The 19,460-nt window shown below is 37.8% G+C and overlaps 1 protein-coding gene across 1 annotated transcript in view; it reads left to right on the top strand.

The window, feature by feature from the left end:
* SLC49A4 (solute carrier family 49 member 4) overlaps positions 1-19,195 on the top strand; it is a 109,625-nt gene extending 90,430 nt beyond the window's left edge. The window contains exons 8-9 of the mRNA XM_014063328.2: positions 8,991-9,173; positions 11,045-19,195. Of these exons, the coding sequence (XP_013918803.2) occupies positions 8,991-9,173; positions 11,045-11,160 (299 nt within the window). The 3' untranslated portion in view covers positions 11,161-19,195. The remainder of the gene's footprint in view (positions 1-8,990; positions 9,174-11,044) is intronic.
* Positions 19,196-19,460: the final 265 nt, after the last annotated feature.

Here is a 19,460-nt window from a genome sequence, read left to right as displayed (position 1 = left end):
CAGCCATAACTTTTCCAAATTTCATTTCCTCTGGAATATGGGTCCCAGACTCACATGTGCATTAGCCAACTTGAGGTGCCTTAGAACAACAGTTTTGCAAGGGATCTTGTAGGTCCTCTAGTCCAATCCACTGCTCAAGCAGAAGACCCTATACAATTTCTGACAGATGGCTGTCCACTCGCTTCTTGAAAGCCTTCAGTGATGAGGCACCCACACCTTCTGAAGGCAAGCTTGTTCCATTGGTTGATTGCTCTTACTGTCAGAAAATTTCACCTTATTTCTAGGTTAAATCTCTCCTTGATCAGTTTCCATCCATTTTTGTCTGGCCTTTGGGTGCTTTGGAATATAGGTTCTCCCCCTCTTCTCAGTGACAGCTCCTCCAGTATTGGAATACTGCTATCATGTCACCCCTGCTCCTTTTCACTAGACTAGCCATGCCCAGTTCTTGAAACCATTCTTCATATGTTTTAGCCTTGATTCAAATTGTTCCCCTACGATGCACTGTTTCACCCAATTAAAAGTCATGGCAATGAGAATTTTAGTAGTATATTTTGGAGCAAATAAACCTCATTTAGAGTCAGAATGGTGCTTGGGCAGGGAGTTGGACTAGATGACCTTCAAAGTCCCTTCTACCTCTAGTATTTTGTATTCTGTAATGTTGCCTGAACGAGTGTCCTTTCTTTTAAAGCAATCATTGGGATTTATCAAAAGAGGAAGAAGGCTTTCTTTGTTAATAAATATTGACAGAAATTGTTCTTAGTTTTGCTCACCATTCTAGCATAAACTATTCATTCATGTACATAAAGATGAGGAAGTAATAAAATTACTAAATAAAAGCAGATGCTATGGGTATTTTACATTTCATTTGTTTTAACTTGATATATTTAAGTACTTGCTGTCCTTATTTAGATATATTAGGGGGAAAACTTCTTTGAATCCCAAAATATATTTATGACTACTGATAACTAGAAAAACTTTTGAATGGATTGTGCCTCATTATGAATTCCTAATGTCTGTCATTTCAATTTACAATGACTATAGAATCATTTTCGTTTTCTCAGTTCTGTTGAGAATTATGAAGGATATCCTGCTTCCCTTAAGCTCATGGATTCAATTGTTATGGAGGCAAATCTTTTTCTTCAGTTCAGCCTCCTCCTTCTTTCCCTCATCCCATTATAAAAAGTAGTAATAAATTCTGTACCAGGTGGCAGCCAGCTGGCCATAGGCAGAAGGCTAATACACACAGCAATTTCAAGCAGCAATCAGACTTCAGAAAAGTAACTCATGAATCATCTCTTGGCTATTACTGATATAGCAAAGCTAAAATAGTACTGAGTTCTAAGAAGGCAAAATTTTGTAACTTGAACTTTCCTATTGGCCTGCTGGCTCCAGAATAACGTTTGTCAAGAGCTTGAATAAGGAACAAGTCAAGTTCCGAATGTAACCACCAACTTCCAACTTCACCACATAGCGTAGCAATTGCTAGTTCTGGGAGCTGAAGTTCCCATTTCTGCAAGTTGCTGTGATATCCTGTCCTCAATCTGGCATGTCTGGCCTTTTTGAATGTGTGAGAAGGATGTATGTTTAGTTCTGTTTGCATCCCCAAGTAATTTACCATTACTTGAACTGAGTAAACTTACATTTTCCCCCAAATTGGTGGCTCCAGCCCTTTGGAACGAGCTCCCCGCAGAGATTCGGACCCTCACCTCTCTCCAGGCCTTCCGAAAAGCCGTTAAAACCTGGCTGTGTTGGCAGGCCTGGGGTCGATGAGTTCCCTTCCCCTCTCGAATTGTGTGGCTGTTGGTTGTTTTAAATTCCCTTGTATTTTTTGTTGTAGTTCTTTGTGTTTCCCTTCCCCTCCCTTGGGTTTGTGCGCCGCCCTGAGTCCCGCTGGGAATAGGGCGGCATATAAATAAAAGGAACCTTGAACCTTGAACCTTGAAATTGGTCCTTACGTAAATAACTACTTTCCAGGGAAGTCCCTCAAGGCCTGGCTATGTCATCATGGGATCCCAGGGAACCAGTGACATTCTAAAATGGCTCCAGCATTGTGGCTAATATTCACTGTTTCCTATGCCTTCCAGTCATTATAATTTAACGATTTTTAGATTTTTAATAATTAGTGTGTGTGTGTGTGTGTGTGTGTGTGTGTGTGTGTGTGTGTGTGTATGTTTATTTGTTAGTTGTTAGTTGCAAAATCTACTTAAGCTCATGCCTACTGCTTCGGTGACTCCATCCAGTCACCTCATTCTCTGTCATCCCCTTCTTTTGCCTTCAATCATTCCCAGCATTAGGCATTAGGCATAAAGAGCAGTCAAGGTCGATCTCCTCTAGGACTTACTAGTTTGATCATCTTGCAATCTGATTGATTGATTGATTGTTTTACTCCACTATTGTATGATATACACACACACACACACACGGAGTCACTTTTTGTGAGATGTGCAGCTATATGAACTTCATAAATAAGCAAACTATATTGTTGTTACGTTGAATGTTTCTGAATCATTCGCCCTGGTAGAGCAGGGCTGAGGCCTTCCTAGTCCTTAAGAAAAAGAAGAATGCACGAGATAGAACTGACCTAGTTGCAGTGTTTGTTTTGAAGTTTGGGCTCTGCTTTTCAGTAAACATTTTCAAAGTTCATAGATACCAAAATTCACAACCTTATAGCTTTCCCCATTCTGGTACCATTGCTTGTGTTGCATGGGGATGATGGCAGTTGCAGTACAACATATTTGGAGGAGGGTGCAATACAATATAGAACACAGAAGTCCCTGCCGCAGGCACTAATGAAATAAAGGTTAAAGGTGAGAAATTGTGGCTTTCTTAAATCACCTCCGTATGTCTATAACAGTGTATTCAATTTATTTCCCCTATAATACCAGATACTTCAAGGAACAGTATTGAAATAAATGTTAGAACTAATAGGTTGTTATCATTGCTCTTAATAGACTGCTTCCATAAATTGATTACCGAAAAACCTATTAGCTCTCCTAATGATTTCTCATTTAAAAATTCTTGGGCTTCGTTACAGAAGACAAAAGGATAACATAAAGCCACAATGCGTATAAAAGCTAGCTTATTTTGTTCCATTCAAAGTCCATGCAATTTGTTTTCCAGATTTTTTTTCTCAGCATGTCATGTTTTTTTTTTTAATGTTTTCTTCCTGGGGGGAAAAAAAAAGCACGTGTTAAGAAGAAAAATTGCTGTGCCTTATCTCCTATGCTTCTAATCTCTGTCATTCATAAATCATATCAGTGAATAGGGAATCTGTGTTCCACTCTCAAAGAGACAATATTATTCATTATTATTCAGCTTTTGCTTAAGATTTCATGAGGGTAAAGATATTATCTCAAAGTAAATGGTGTTCAGATCAACAATTTAAGATATGCGGGGACTTGACACTAGCCTTCAATTATTAAGAGCCTTCTGCCTTAACTGTCTAATTCGTTAGCACAAGGCTAGACACAAAGTTTCCACAGCAAAAATGAGATGTCAAACCTTTGTTTTCTGGTTTATATTTGCCATGATAGAGACATCATTGTAACTTTGCAGTCTAGCCTTCCCCTATCCCAAAAGAGCTTTTGGATTTAATCTGGGTTTTTTTCCCAAGTGGAACATGTATATTGTCTTTGAAGGCCAGATTTATCAGAAAGCTTTTTTTTTCCCTCTTCGACTCTTCAAGCAAATGTGTCATCCAGCAACACAAGAAATTTTATTTCTAGCAATGAAAGGACACAACTAAAAAAAAACGGCAGAGTAATGAAATGTTGTTGTTAATGGCCAAGTTCACTCCCAGTCTCGGCACTGTATTCTATGTAACCTAACGGTCATTTTATACGTGGCAATATTTATGGGAAGGGAACTAGTATAAGCATAGCATAATTTACAGTTGACTTGAGCACTTTCAAATAACATTCTGCATTCTTGATCACTTTTTTTTAGTTTGTTTGGGATTGTATGCTAGAAAAATCTGAAGAATCCCCCATCCTTTCTATCAAACCAGATACATATTCTGAGAATATCTACACAAACTTTAAGTATTCTTGTTAGTGAATCCTAGGAACTAGGCACTCAGTAATTAAAATTTAGTTTGACCATAATGCCCAAACTATAACCAATTCTTATCTTTAGTGTTTAAAGCATGAAAATGATAAATGATTGATTGTAGAATGGTAAATTCTGTTAGTTTGCTTATTTGGATTTAAATAAATGTAGATGTTTACATTTAAGAAATAAGCTACCCTTTTTATAATAGCTTCAGTGTAAGGATTTACAGTCCAGACTCTCAGATCTAATTCTTTAGATAGTAAAACCTTTTCTGTATGCAAATAAGCCTGCACATTAGTTAAGTGTAAAGCAGACACATGGTGTTTGGAATAGGATACCATTATTGTTTATATCCATCCAATACCATTAGTAGGATGAGGAAAATAATAATTATTCTTCTTAAGAACTTATAAAGCCCAGGAGCTAATATTTTTATTTTGGACCATCAAGAAATTTATTTTGCTCCATATGAGACCACATTTGTGGAATTCCTTGGCTTTGTTTTCTTTTGGATGATCTAGCTTTATCTCACCAGAGCCATTATATATTTATATTTTTATATATTTTATTGTCACTTATAGGCCGCCCTTTTCCCTGAGGGGACTCAGGGCGGCTTACAGCTCATGGGAAGGGAGTGCAAGACAAAACGTAAAATAATATGTGAGTACAAATAATAATAGCAATAAAACACAACATTCATTCAACATTCGGGTGGGGTGTATGAAGATCTTATCCCCAGGCCTGACGGGATAGCCAGATCTTAAGGGCTGTGCGGAAGCTCTGGACTGTGGTGAGGGTGCGAATCTCTACGGGGAGATTGTTCCAAAGGGTCGGAGCTGCTACTGAGAAGGCTCTCCTCCGCGTAGTCGCCAGTCGGCACTGGCTGGCGGATGGAACTCGGAGGAGGCCCACTCTGTGCGATCTGATGGGACGAAGGGAGGTAATCGGCAGAAGGCGGTCTCTCAAGTACTCAGATCCATTACCATGAAGGGCTTTATAGGTGGTAAGTAGCACCTTGAAGCGCACCCGGAGATCAACAGGTAGCCAGCGCAGCTCGCGGAGGATGGGTGTTATGTGGGCGTACCGCGGTGCGCCCACTATCACTCGCGCGGCCGCATTCTGGACTAGCTGAAGTCGCCGGATGCTCTTCAAGGGCAGCCCCATGTAGAGCACATTGCAGTATTCCAGCCTGGAGATCACAAGGGCTCGAGTGACTGTTGTGAGAGCCTCCCGGTTCAGGTAGGGTCGCAACTGGCGTACCAGGCGAACCTGGGCAAATGCCCCCCTGGTCACAGCCGACAGATGGTGGTCAAAAGTCAGCTGTGGGTCCAGGAGGACTCCCAAGTTGCGAACCCTATCTGAGGGGTGTAGAATTTGACCCCCCAGCCTGAGCGATGGAACACTGGCCAAATTATTGGGAGGGAAACACAACAGCCATTCGGTCTTGTCTGGGTTGAGTACCAGTTTGTTAGCTCTCATCCAGTCCTTAACGGCCTCAAGACCCTGGTTCATCACGTCCACCGCTTCATTGAGTTGGCACGGGGCGGACAGATACAGCTGCGTATCGTCCGCGTATTGATGGTATTTTATCCCGTGCCTCCGAATGATCTCACCCAGCGGTTTCATGTATATGTTGAATAGTAGGGGGGATAAGACCGAACCCTGCGGCACCCCACAAGTTAGGGGCCTCAGGGACGATCTCTGCCCCCCAACCAACACTGACTGCGACCTGTCCGAGAGGTAGGAGGAGAACCACCGCAGAACAGTGCCTCCCACTCCCACCTCCCGCAGTCGTCGCAGAAGGATCCATGGTCGATGGTATCGAAAGCCGCTGAGAGGTCAAGGAGAGCCAGGATGGACGCGTGGCCTCCATCCCTGGCTCTCCAGAGATCATCGGTCAATGTGACCAAAGCGGTTTCTGTGCTGTAACCAGGTCTGAAGCCGGACTGGAAGGGGTCAAGATAACTTGCTTCCTCCAAGGTCCGTTGGAGCTGGAAGGCCACCACCTTCTCAACAACCTTCCCAAGAAAGGGGAGGTTGGAGACTGGACGGTAGTTGTTAAGAACGGCTGGATCCAAAGATGGTTTCTTCAGGAGGGGTCTCACCACCGCCGCTTTAAGTGCGGCGGGGAAGTGCCCCTCCCAAAGGGAGGTGGTTACAACCGCCTGGATCCAGCCTCGTGTCACCTCACTGCTGTTGGCAACCAGCCAGGAAGGACACGGGTCCAGTATACAGGTGGAGGCACTCACAGCTCGTATGGCCTTGTCCACATCCCCAGAGGCAACGTCCTGAAACTCAACCCAGAGATGGTCTGCCAAGCTCTCCCCCTGTGTCTCGGCTGGATCTGCAGAGATGGAGTCCAAGTCCGACCGAAACCGAGCAATTTTGTCCGCCAAGAATTGGACATATTCCTCAGCCTTACCCTGTAGGGGTTCGCCCACGTCCCTCCTATTTAGGAGGGAGCGGGTTATCCTAAACAGGGCGGCTGGGCGTGACTCGGCGGATGCAACCAAAGTGGCAATATGTGATCTTTTAGCTGTCCTTAATGCCCTGATATATTCCTTGGTGCATGTTGTCAGGAGTGCTCGGTTCGAATCGGACTTATCGGACCTCTATAGGTGCTCTAGGCGTCTCCTCCGGCGCTTCTTCTCCCGGAGCTCCTCGGTGAACCAAGGAGGTCTCCGGGATCCGCTGACCCGGAGGGGCCGTAGTGGCGCAATTCGGTCAAGGGACTCCGATGCCGCCGAGTGCGAGGCAGCAACCAGAGTCTCCGCCGAACTGTGGGCGAGAGTATCAGGAATAACCCCAAGCTCTGTCTGGAACCTTAAGGGGTCCATGAGACACCTGGGGTGGAACCACCTGGTCGGTTCCTCCTCCCTACAGTGGGGGTTTGGCCTCCGGAAGTCTAGCCTCAGTAGGCAGTGGTCTGACCACGACAGGGGTATGATCTCACTACCCCTCAGACCAAGATCACAAGTCCACTGCTCCGAGAGGAATACGAGATCGAGCGTGTGACCCGTTGAGTGGGTTGGGCCCCGAATTACCTGGGTCAAGCCCATGGCTGTCATGGAAGCCATGAACTCCTGCGCTCCATCAGAGTGTTCCCCGAGCGATGGCAAATTGAAGTCCCCCAGAACCATAAGCCTGGGGAACTCAATTGCCAGCTCGGCTACTGACTCGAGGAGCGAGGGGAGGGCTGCTGCAACGCTGTTGGGAGGCAGGTACGTTAGCAGCAGACCCACTTGACCCTTGAGGTCCAGCTTCACCAGCAGGGACTCACACCCGACAAGCTCCGGAGCAGGGATCGGTCATTGCTGCAGTAGAAATGGGAAAAGCAGAAAACTCATTGAGAGTGTGTTCTGCTATTTACATATTATTCTGGTACAAGAAGAATGTGTTGAAAAATATTAAATTGGGCTCTTCCAATTAAACACTACTAGAATGTTCACTCAATGGAAAATGAGGCCTCTTGAGGTTTAGAAACCTGAGAATGAATTCTATTACTAAATTGGGACATTATTTTTATTCAATGATATTTGGGTAGTTTTGTACTGTTCTGAAAAAGAAGCTTAAGCTAGCCAATACCTGTCAGACATATTTACTCAAGAGATCAAAAACATTTGCAGGTCTGTCTGTGTAACAGCTCATTTATTGTTATAATGTACTGTATTTGCAATAATTGAGTTCTAAAGGATGTCAGAATAATTCTGAGAATATGTACACAAGTATATACATAGATGATTTATACAAGAGCCTACAGATATTTTCAATAGGGTCCACTTGTTAGTCCACAGTAAGTTCTCTGCTCATTAAGTAAGCATATACAAACGAGAGGGTGACATCTGCCCATTACAAGGAGAAATAAAAATTATGTCTTAATCTTCTGCTCAATTACAGATGATAGATTCAGAAATTCCAGGACTTTTTTTCTGTACAGCTGGACTACTCAGTTATATGTTATGTGAACAAAGTAACATGCCTTCTGTCCTTTAGGAAGCTATGATTGTACAATATACCATTGCATGTATTTGGATCAAATGTATTTGGATCAAATTTATACATACTCAAGTAATATAGCGCGCGCGCGCACACACACACACACACACACAAACAAACAAAACCACAGACGTATTTACTGTATGACTCAAGCTCTTTTCTTTTTTTCATAAGCCACACTGTGTATAGCCTGGTGACGTTAATAAGTTGTGAGAAAACAACATTAATGATACCATATAAGAAGCACACAAAGAAAATATAGCTAAATCTGGTTTGCATCCTACAATACAGCTTTCTGTAACTTTTTCTAAATCACCTTTGCTTCTCCCATATTGATATATTGCCTCATGTATTGCCTTTTAACCTTTAAGGTTTTGTTTCTCTTTTTGACAGGCTCGTAACTTCATCAAGCCATGACTTTCTTGGTCTTACCCTTCCTCTAAATTTGTATGACCAAACCACTTCTATTTGTTTCATGCACTGGTCACACTTATTCGTTGTTAATCTGTATTCACGTAGCACCTATTCTTGATTCCAACCCTTTTCTCATAATGTCAATAAGTAATTTAAGCATGGTGGGATATGGACAGTTGTATGTTGGCTAGTGAAGTAATTTCAAGATTAGAGTTCCTGGCTTGCATAGAATACACACCTGTGTAAAACTAGACTTAGATTGCATTTGTGGCATACTGGCTCAAATATACTAATTATTGTATTTCTGTTGCTAGCAGGAAATCTGCATATATCTACAATTATGATTAGCAAATTAGTCTTCTATTTTCTTAATCCAGTAAAAATCATTATGTGAAAGCTCCATGTGTGTCTCATGTTTAAAGTTATAAAAATCTGATCAAAAAGGTTCATATCAGTTTATTATTATTACAAAACTGTACAGTAGCAGAGTCGTGGTGCAAAATCACTGAACATGTGTCCTTTCATTACAGCCACACTTTATACTTCCTGCATTTTGCTGGGTGTCTTCTTGAACAGCAGCGTCCCTATCTTCTTTGAACTTTTTGTGGAAACGGTCTATCCTGTTCCTGAAGGGATTACCTGTGGCGTGGTCACCTTCCTAAATAACATGTTCATGGGAGTTCTTTTGTTTTTCTTTAGTTTCTACCATAGAGGTAAGAAGTGTTTTGAATGCTTGCTCATATAAATTTACCAATGTGATATATTTCATTCGGAGAGTCATTCAACAAGGTAGACTGCATACACCTCCTCTACTAATGCTAATGATATTGAAACTGGGCCATCTAAGTGTTTGTCTAACTGTCTGTCAATCAGAGAATGACATCTTTGTGGAAGCATTTCTTTCTATTTGGAATAGTGGCTGTCTTTAAAATAAACACTGTGGAGATTATTATTAAATGTACACATTTTTAACAAAGATCAGTGCAATATTATTGCTATAAATCACATTTGTAACTGGCAATCAAAATCTGTGATAAAACTAATCTAGTCTCTTGTTTCAACAATCTAATTCCCTTTGGAGGGAAGAAACAATGTAATTATTTCCTTCCTGTAAATTCTTTAATCAATTTCCCAATGTAGCAATAAGTGCTTCAAAGCTATATATAAATATGTGTGTGTGTGCGTGTGTGTGTACACACATATGCAAAACAGTTTGATAAAGAAAGACCAACATATGTTCATGTTTTGTGTGTATTCTTATCAAATTACTTCATTTAAATTCCAAATACAAAATTTCCCCTTAGCAAGTTCTTAATAATAAGTGTTAAAAAGTTTTTATGAATCCGAGGAGGATAGGAGCTACTAATTCTCATTAGTTTGTCGTAGGAATGAGAATAAAGATGGCTGTCTTGCATTCAAATCATTTGTTGGCTCAACTAAGAGCAGGAAAGTCAATCATTCTTTTGTAGCTTTAAAAGTGTAAAGAGAGTTTAGAAAATATCCTCATTAACGTCCTCTGTGCTGTCTTAGCTGTGGCAATTATTATTTGATGTAGTTTAGAGATGTGTGTACTTAATTGTGTCTCATGGTAATGTGATGCAAAAAAAATCAGATAATTTATTTGGATGTATGTTTAAGAGCATAGCAGATGCTCAGCAAATGTAAGTACTTTCAGCCATGATATTTCCCTGTGAGCATCTGCTGGGATGGCTGTTGGAGGCCGATTCTTGCAATGGTTTTGGAACTTCCAGTCAGATATTCTCTCTTGTTGTCAGGATTGTTAAACTCTGTGTAAAACTGCTGGGAGATGCCAATGGGAGCTTTTCATCAGCTCCATAGTTCTCGGCTACTGCATTCCAAACTTAATGATCCTGATATAAAGTTTGATTTTGACTTTAATTGTATTAAAGTTTATGGCTATGCTTTCTTTTTTATCTTTAGTTTTATTGCTATAATGCTCCCTGAATGTGTTTTTTTTAAATAAAAGCAATAATACAGTTATTAGCCATTCATTAAGAGATATAATTGTCTTTGGTAGGAATGGTTTATTGCATATTTCCTCTTTAACATAGAGATTTTAAAGAAAATACACTGTGTTTTATATTTAGCCTGTGGATACGGGATTGACCTAAGCAATAATATTTGAAGGGTTTTTAGATCTGTAGATGTATAGAGAGAACTAGAGAAATGGATGTTTCTTCACTTTTCATTGTTGCAGTGCCCTTAGCTCAATTATAGAATTGTTTTAAAATTTGGGTTCTGATTTGCCCTTTTTTTTTTCAGAGACATTTTTGTGTTTCAAATATGATACCTAATAGAAAAACCTCTCCCAATCCTACTTTCAGAAGTCATTAATATCATGATTTCTCTCAATATCTGTTGTTGATGAGACCGGTTGCTTTTGATAAAAGTACTCATTTTGAGACGGTTGATTTTCACTTGAAGATAGCTTTGAGGCTAAAAGCATCCCCCCCTCCAAAAGTATTGTGGAGTCTAGATTGTGAGCCTGTTTTTCGAATTACTGCTTTATTAAAGTGAAATACAGTGTTACACAAATAACTGAACTATTTTTTTTCTCCTATAGAATTTTCTTGGTTTAACTGGTGCCTCCCAGGTTCCTGCTTACTAAGCCTTCTACTCATCTTATGCTTCAGGGAATCCTATGACAGACTTTATCTGGATGTGATTGTCTCCGTTTGAAAACCTAAAGCAAGGAAGTTGAAGAGGATGGAAAATAGTACTGGGTTTGACCTGTTTTCTTGGAAAACACATAGACTAAAGGTTACAGTATACATTCAAAAATTCACCGGGATTTTTTGGTTGAATTTACAAACAAAAAGGGTTATTTTTAATTCCTAATATGATATTTTATCATTTAAATTATTATGATGAGTCTTGTATTTGAATGGAATTAGAATATTTTTAAAGAAAATACCTATTCAGAAGAATGTGTGCTAGAAGAAAATATGAACTGTGATATTTTATTTAATAAGCTGCTTGACTGCAAAGATGTGTGCCAACTGAACCTACTTACAACAAAAGTATAATAGCAATATCATCACAGTTAGGAACTAATGATGAAATTTTTATGGATAAAAGCTTCTTTTTAACTCTTTTTCTTTTTTAACTGTTTGGTGTTTTAATGAGAATTCTGATAATCCCACATTTGTCTTGCTTTGTAATAACATGCTATTTTTTCATTGTGGCATGTTCATAACTAGTGCTTCCATGATAAGATTTTCAACTTAGTTGCTAGGGCTGAACAAATTGTTGCTCTTTCACTGTGAATCATCTTCTATAAGAGGGAATTTAGTTAAATACAAGATAAAAGCTTTAACATCTCCCTAGTTTTTTATTTGAAGCTATTTTTGCTTATTTAATCTGAAGATACCATTATTTTATTTTCCTCTCCAAAAGACAGACAGACAGGCACATACATACACAGGGGGGGAGGGAGTAAGAGAGAGAGACTTCTTACTAAATGGTTCTCGGCAATTGGTGCTATGAATTATGTGAAATTATTTAAATGAAATTGCCTTATAGCCTTGTAGCCTAATATAGACATTAAAGTGAGTAAATAGAGAATTATAGTCATGATATACAAAATTGTTTCTGTTCTTAAGAACTGATAATGTCTTATAAATATGGCTTGGTATTGAAGACTTTTACATGATTGTCTGAGAATTATTTTTGACTCGTGTGTCCTTCCATCAGGAAGGAAGGGCCTCTTCCCCAAATCTTTCAAAGACAATGAAACAAAAATTACAGTTTTTCTATTATAGATTAGTCTTTTCCTCAAACTTGTTTACAATGTAAAGGCTCTGCTTTTGTTTTTTTTATAACTGTTTAGTAAAGAGATCTATTGGTGGTCACAAGTGGCCATAAGCATTGCAAATTCAAAATATCAGAATACAGAGCTTCTGAAATTTAGCATAGGCTAGAAAAATACAATGCTTTCACTGCTCCTGCAGCCTGTATTTAAGAGGGACAATTTTTTATTTGACTTGTTTCCAATGCTCTTTCATCTTCAGTTGATTTTCCAAAGTTTCTGGTACATCAAATCTAAAACAAGTCACACATTACTGAAGGTAGCTTGTTTTTCTCAGTGTTATGCTCATTGTGACACATATAAAGGGATGTCTTGTACTGTAACAATCATCTTGATTTTTTTCATCACCCAAACCCCGGATGGCTATCATGTTGTCATTCTGAGTCAGAAACAGCACTTTTCTGTTTGTCATATTTCCTATATGTAAGTGAATTATTTCTTTAGATTAACTTTCAGGAACGTTAGTTGAGTTACTTGATGCCTTTTTATAAGAATGAGGCCACAGTACCTGATTGGCTAGCTAGAAGGAAGGCAGTATTGCATGCATTAATGACCTGGCTCTTGGTCCCCTGGGATACCATGGAGGCTGTCAGGGGGCCACATTAAAGAATGAATTGTGCTGGTTGTATGTACTGAATCTTGGAAACTTGCGAAAGATAAATGGCTTTATAATATAATAATAAATGATAAAAAGAAAGCCATGCTTAGTAGCTCATAGTGTAACTCCACATTTTCGGGGAAACAAGAAGAGCAAAAACAGACTGCGGATAATAAATAAGCTTTATCTTCTTAAAAACCTTTCAGACAAAGAGAGCCAGTTTGATCTACGCAGGTTAAGGCACTGGAAAGCAAGAGCTGCAAGTTCAAGTCCCGCCTTAGCCTACAATGCCAGCTGGGTGATCTTGGACCAGTCACTTTCTCTCAGCCCGAGTTGTTTCACAGGGTTGTTATTGTAGGGAAAATAGGAGGAGGAAGGAGTGTTGGATATGTTGACTGCCTTGAATTATTGGTAAAAATAACAAAGGTGGAATATAGATAAATAAAATCAATCAATAAGTAAATCGCTGCATCATTGTTATACAGTAATAAGGGGTTGTGCAGAGTTTGCCTAATAGAGCAATGCCAAAAAGCCCCAGTAGGATTATGTCTTTAGTAAAGCCATATTACATTAAATTTGTGATAGAAATAGCCCATGTTTTATTATACACATGATCTTTCTGTCATTTGTTGTTTCATTTTGCTTCTGTTCTGTTTTCTCCCTCGTATCAAATTAGAGCTCATTTATTAAATATTCTCTCATCAGCATTTTCTGCCATTTCTGTTACTGGAGCTTCAGGGAAAGACACTTTAGCACCACAGTCAGGAATTTCTCTGCACGAGGTCAGGGAAATTCAAACTTGAAATATTTCACATTATTAAGCAGTAGCTGACAGTTTGTGATAGCTTTATGCCGCTGTTCCACAGGTTTTGGACTAGCTTTTCTGTAATTGTTACTGAATAACCAGGGCTGCCTGTCCTGTCTAATTTCAGAACATCCACAAATGGAGCAACTTTAAGCACAATTATAAATGATTCTGTAAAAAAATTTTTTTAAAAAACCTGTATCGTTTGACAAGTTAGCCCTGAATTCTCAAATTCCCAGTGTCTGATCCAGTATTAGTTCTAACCCAATACTATAATTTGCATAGATCAGCAGCAATATGGCATTCTGAGTAAAATTACTCCACGTTTGTGCGTAAATATCATAGTCTTGCATAATGTCTGTGTTACTAAACAACCCATGAGCTCATCCTTTCAAAAATATTTCCTTACCAGATTCAACAGTGACACAACTTCTAATGTTCTTTCTTCACTAGAAAATTATCTGCCAACATCAGCACAGGAAATGTTTTATGACATTTTGTATTATGTCATAAATTGTTATGTTTATGTCATAAAGTGTTTTGTACAATTTGCCAAATTTCAATTCCTGTGAAGATGGCCAAGCCTAGGGAGACTTGTCTCTCTGGATTCATGTTTGTTTTTTTTAATTCCAGCTTAATAACAAAGGAACTGGCATTCCTTTAGTTCATATGCACCATTTTACCCAGTTTAAAATTAAAGCAATTAGAATTTTAGCATTATATGGATTACTAAGGCTGAAAACTTACTGACTCAGTACAATTTATGTATAAATCCACATAAGATTGTGCTGTAACATAAGTAGGATTACATTTGCATTCAGTTGTGCTATGATGCATCACTCTAGGATCAGTTTATCCATACATAATTAATCAATATATAACTAATTAGGTAACCTGTACCTTTTCATGTACTGTTGAATTCCACCTGCATTCATGACAATTTTATTAGCATTAATATTAATCAATAAAGGAAAAAGTACTTTTTTAGAATAAAGGTTTTTTTGTCATTACAATTATTGTAGTTTGTTCCAGGAGACAACCTGGGTATTTGAAAGGATGAGTTAGTCATAGTGAAGAATTTAAAAATACTTTACTTAGTGTGAACTGATTCACATTGCTTCACGGTGTTTGCTGAGAGGTAAATCCCATTGTATTTATTGAACTTTATTACTACCTAATTTATTATTTTAGCTTGAATGTATCCTAATGAAATTAGTAGGATTTGGAAAATACATAATTTTTATTGGAATCTGTGCAAGCTTGCCATCATAGATGTGTGTGATTTCTACATATAAAAACACATTAGAACTATAAAGCATTTTATACTAACTTCCATGCAAGCTACTCTTACACAGAGAACTCTTGGACTTAAAAAAGAAAGAAAGAAAAGAAAATAGTCACTAGAGACAGGGGAAGGAATGCTAAACATTTTCCATGCTTTCATTCTGTTACGTTGTGCTCTTTTCCTCCGTGACTTCTAAAAAAACAGATAGAAAAGTAGATGAAGAATTAAGCATTTTTAGTCTTCCTCAGTTTTTCGTATTTGAATTTCTTTTCTTTTTTTAAAGAAAATTGTTGCATAGGAGACCCTGGTATCATGCAATCTGTTCTGGCTAATATAGTATCTTACTTGGAAAGTGTGCTAAAGCTTCTATCGTTTTTATCTTGAATTCTATTTAAAAATGAACATAAGAATTAGACTTACAAAACACAATGGAAAAGATGTCTGAAGTATAAAAGTTGTGCAATTCACAGCAAAAGAATTTCTAGCACCCTTGTCCACAGTTCTCTATTATAAAAAAAAGGAATCTTCAATTCAGTGAAGGGAAGCTACCAATGCACCCTTAGGATTCAGCTTGGCATTTTCTGATGATGCTTGTAAGTTAAACTGTACTGCTATTTGATACATCAGAAGCATAACATTGTCTAGGATAATGTGATAATCCTTGTTGATCTGTTATATAGTGCATATATCTTTCTTTTCAACAAATTGGCCAGCCCCATATTCAAAAAATGCATATTGTGAAAAGACATAATATAAAGAATGCTAAAGCAGTTTATAGACAAATCTCTCATACCAGTATTTTCTTTGTATGTCTTACTAAAAATGGAACTAAATACATATTAGTTGAAATTAAGTAATATCTTAACCACTTTCTCTAAATTGTCTGTAAAGATTTCTGATGGTTGCAATTTTGATTTATTCATTATCTTCCTTGATAATGACCTGGAGAACTACATTCTAATTTGCCGGCATGGCAGAAATTAGGTGTTTGTGATATCGTTACATATATAATGGGCATCATATTTTATTTTCCAGCAGCAATGTGAAAAATTCTCGTATTTCATATATAGTGAGGGGTAGAAGAAGAATCACTGTATAAACTATTAAATAGTTTTAATTAATTAAAAATTTAATTAAAGTCTATTTAATTAAATAGATTTTTTTCCCATGCAAATTCAATTAGAAAAGTTAGAATTAGTCCCCTGATCTTGGCCTAATGCCATTCATTTCCATACAACATCTAAAGGGAAGTACAGATAATAGTCTACTTATGGCTGGTCACTTAGCAACCATTTGAAGTTAGAATGAACCTCTCCAGAATTACTTACAGCCTAGTTTTGAAATTCTATTGGCTGCCATTTGTCCCCCAATCTTATGATCACATTTTGCGTTCTTGGTAACTAGCATACATTTATGGCCATTTGTAGTGTCCTATGATCATGTGACCCTGATTTTCAGCATTCTTCCAGAAACCAGCATTTATTTCTGCTTCCTGGGGGTTAACAACCCCCATTTAAAAAAGTCATAAAATTGGACATAGTTGTTTGAACTATTTGACTCCTGCCACGACTTAGGGCCATAAGTCCAGGGTCAATTGCAGCCATAAGTTGAGAACTATCTGTACCTCAGTGGACTGTATATCATCTCTACCTTTGTTAGAGAGTTACTAGATATAAACTTTTACAAGTGAGATTTCATTCTCTGCTATATTTCTTCTGAATAAAATAAGTAGAAAAAATGCAGTTCTTTTGAATTACATAAGAATATTGACTCAGTTTAATTCTATCTAGATTCTCTGACTACATGCATTATCAGCCAGGAGGCACTTCTTTTTTGATTACTTTAATACCTGAGATATTGATTAGTTTGATATCAGAATAAATAAAAGGACTTAATTCCAGGCATGTATATTTATTATTGAAGTAACAGAAGTCTCAGGAATGTATAGTAACAGATTATATGTAGCGTAGATGCAAAGAGGTTTTTGTTTACCTAAACAAACCTGTTTTCTGTCAATGCCCAGTGATTTCCATCCCTGCATTGTAAATTGACAAAAATAATAAGCAGCAAAGTATTTTTACATGCAGGATAAAAATTGTATTCATGTGACTTCACTGTACATACAAAGATGTAAAGGTGAAAATTGAGGATTTAAAATATTTATGAATGCTAATGATGGAGAGATTTATCTTTGAACAATTGTTTTATATATGTGAGAGAATACGCTTATTCCAAGATGAGTGCTACAGGAGTCCTTGTTTGGTGACTTTCTCATTTAGAGTCAGTTTGCAGATAAGGGTGATGAAAAAATAAATTTGCTACCAACCTTTGCATTTACAGCCTTCGTAGTTCTTTAACGTAAGATCTGTGTAAGATCATAAGCACAGTTATGGTTTTGCTTAGCTACCACTTTGCTTAATAACCAAATTGCTGATCCCAATTGTGGCCACTAAACAAGGACTGCCTGCACTACACATTTTAAAACATGTTTTTTTCTTCAGAAAATCGTTTTCTGGTGTGCGTGTATTCAGCTGCTCAATAGTCTTAGTAAGAAATGCATTGTACCCAACACCCAATTCAGCCTTCATATTATGAACAAATGATGCCCATTATTACATCTGTACAATGAATTTGATTGGTTGGCATGTTTTCTGGGAGTGGGTTCTGTGATTGGTGGGCATTGTATCACAGTCCCAGCCCTGCCCTTTTTGTCTGTAAACAAAAGGGAAGGGTGGGTATCTTGATGCCGTGCCCTCAATCTTGCAGATTTTGGCACAAATACACACAAAGCACATTGAGCCTGTAGTATGAGCAAATCCTGTGATACACGGAAAGGGTGGCATGATCCTCAAAACCTGATTGAGAAAATTAGAAATCTGGCTCATTACCAGCTGTCCTGGTGTTGTGAAATGTTTTGAAGAAATCTGTGTTATCTCAATTGAAAACGTGGTCAGATGTGTAAACTCTGAGTAAAAAAATAACCTGCTACAACTAGTTCAACCACTTAACTAATTTTCATTTTGCATAATCTGTTCCATTTTATATGGTTTTTATCTACCCTCCATTAAGCAGGAAATAGTATAAAGAGGTATCAAGAGCCTCCTCCTTTCTTGGAAAGGAGATTTTATTTTGTTCTTTTTATGACATTGGAAACATTATACTTTTTCTTCCTAATACATTCTCAAGCATGTCTTAATAAAGCTAGAACTGTCCTTCGTGTCATTTGGTGGCTTGGCGTTGCAGAATACCTTTGAGAGTGTTAAATTTCTACAGTTTTGGATACCCATCTGACATCTTAAGTTTAATTTTTATTTTCAGTTAAATGTGCACTGCTTGTTCTGACATATCTACCATCCACTAAATAATGGAAAGATTTTCATAAATAACGTCATCTTTTTATAAATGCTTACAGCTTTGAGTATGGTGGAAGATCAAAAATTTTAGGCCTTTCTTTTCCTTTTTTACTAGCTACCTACAAAATGGTTTGATGTATACCTAGGTGAATTCTAATACTGTACATTTAAAGCTAGTTCCAATGCTTTATTAATTTAATATTTAACAATCCTTTTCCAATCCCTTTTCACTTATTTCTGCCATTTTTATTTTATTTTAATACTTTATAAACAAATGTATAAGCTCACCTGTTGGAATTCTGCATGTTCTTCTGTGTGCAATATTTCTAACTCTGTTTCTGAGAAATGTTTTTTACAGTTGTGTTAATTACTTTAACAAAGTCTGGTGGCGTGAATATATAAAAACTAAAATGCCAATTCTTTTTGGGTTTGGGGGGTGGAGGGTTAATTAAGCCTGATATTGTTAAAGGAAGGGAGAAATATTAAATTAGGATTTGTAATAATTTACTTTTTGTAATTTTGTAAAAAAAATGATACTTTTATTTTAAGGTTCTACTTTTGTAAGTAATATACTGACATGCGGCACAATCTGTCAGAAGTACATCCTGCTTTTATCTCATTGAAATTTGGGAAAAAGCCCTACCTCTTTCATCTTATTTTTTGAACTTTAGCAGGATAGAGTTCTCATATGTTGTGCCTAAAATGCCTATTATTTTATAAAGAGAAGTTATTTAAAACCACTGTCTAATAAACTATAAAAATAAAACTTCCTGTATCAGAGCTATCTTAATGCCACAATCTTACTGTTAAATGTTGTGTTTTAATATGTGTAAAACTTGATATGCATTAAAAGATGTTAATTACGGCCAGTGAATCATTTTTCCTGTCAAGTACAAGTTCATATCCAAGAATTTATTATTTATTGGGATGTGGAAGTGCCAGCAAGTATCGCAACCCCAATTGGCAAAAGAAAGCTCAGGACCATATTGATTGGAAACATGCAGAAGAGGCCTTCATTCTGCAATGGATAGATAATGGGAAAAAGGAGGAGGAGGAGGAGGGGGGGGGGAGGAGGAAGAGGAATATTGTAGCTGATAGTTTTATTTAAGCTGGATATACCTGGTTTTACT

The sequence above is a fragment of the Thamnophis sirtalis genome, unplaced genomic scaffold (assembly GCF_051295495.1).
Source record: "Thamnophis sirtalis isolate CommonGarterSnake01/CBP01778 unplaced genomic scaffold, rThaSir2_p1.2 scaffold_1, whole genome shotgun sequence".
In the NCBI taxonomy this organism is placed as follows: Eukaryota; Metazoa; Chordata; class Lepidosauria; order Squamata; family Natricidae; genus Thamnophis; species Thamnophis sirtalis.
Note: the sequence above shows the minus strand (reverse complement) of the source record. Positions and strands in the feature narration are given on the sequence as shown.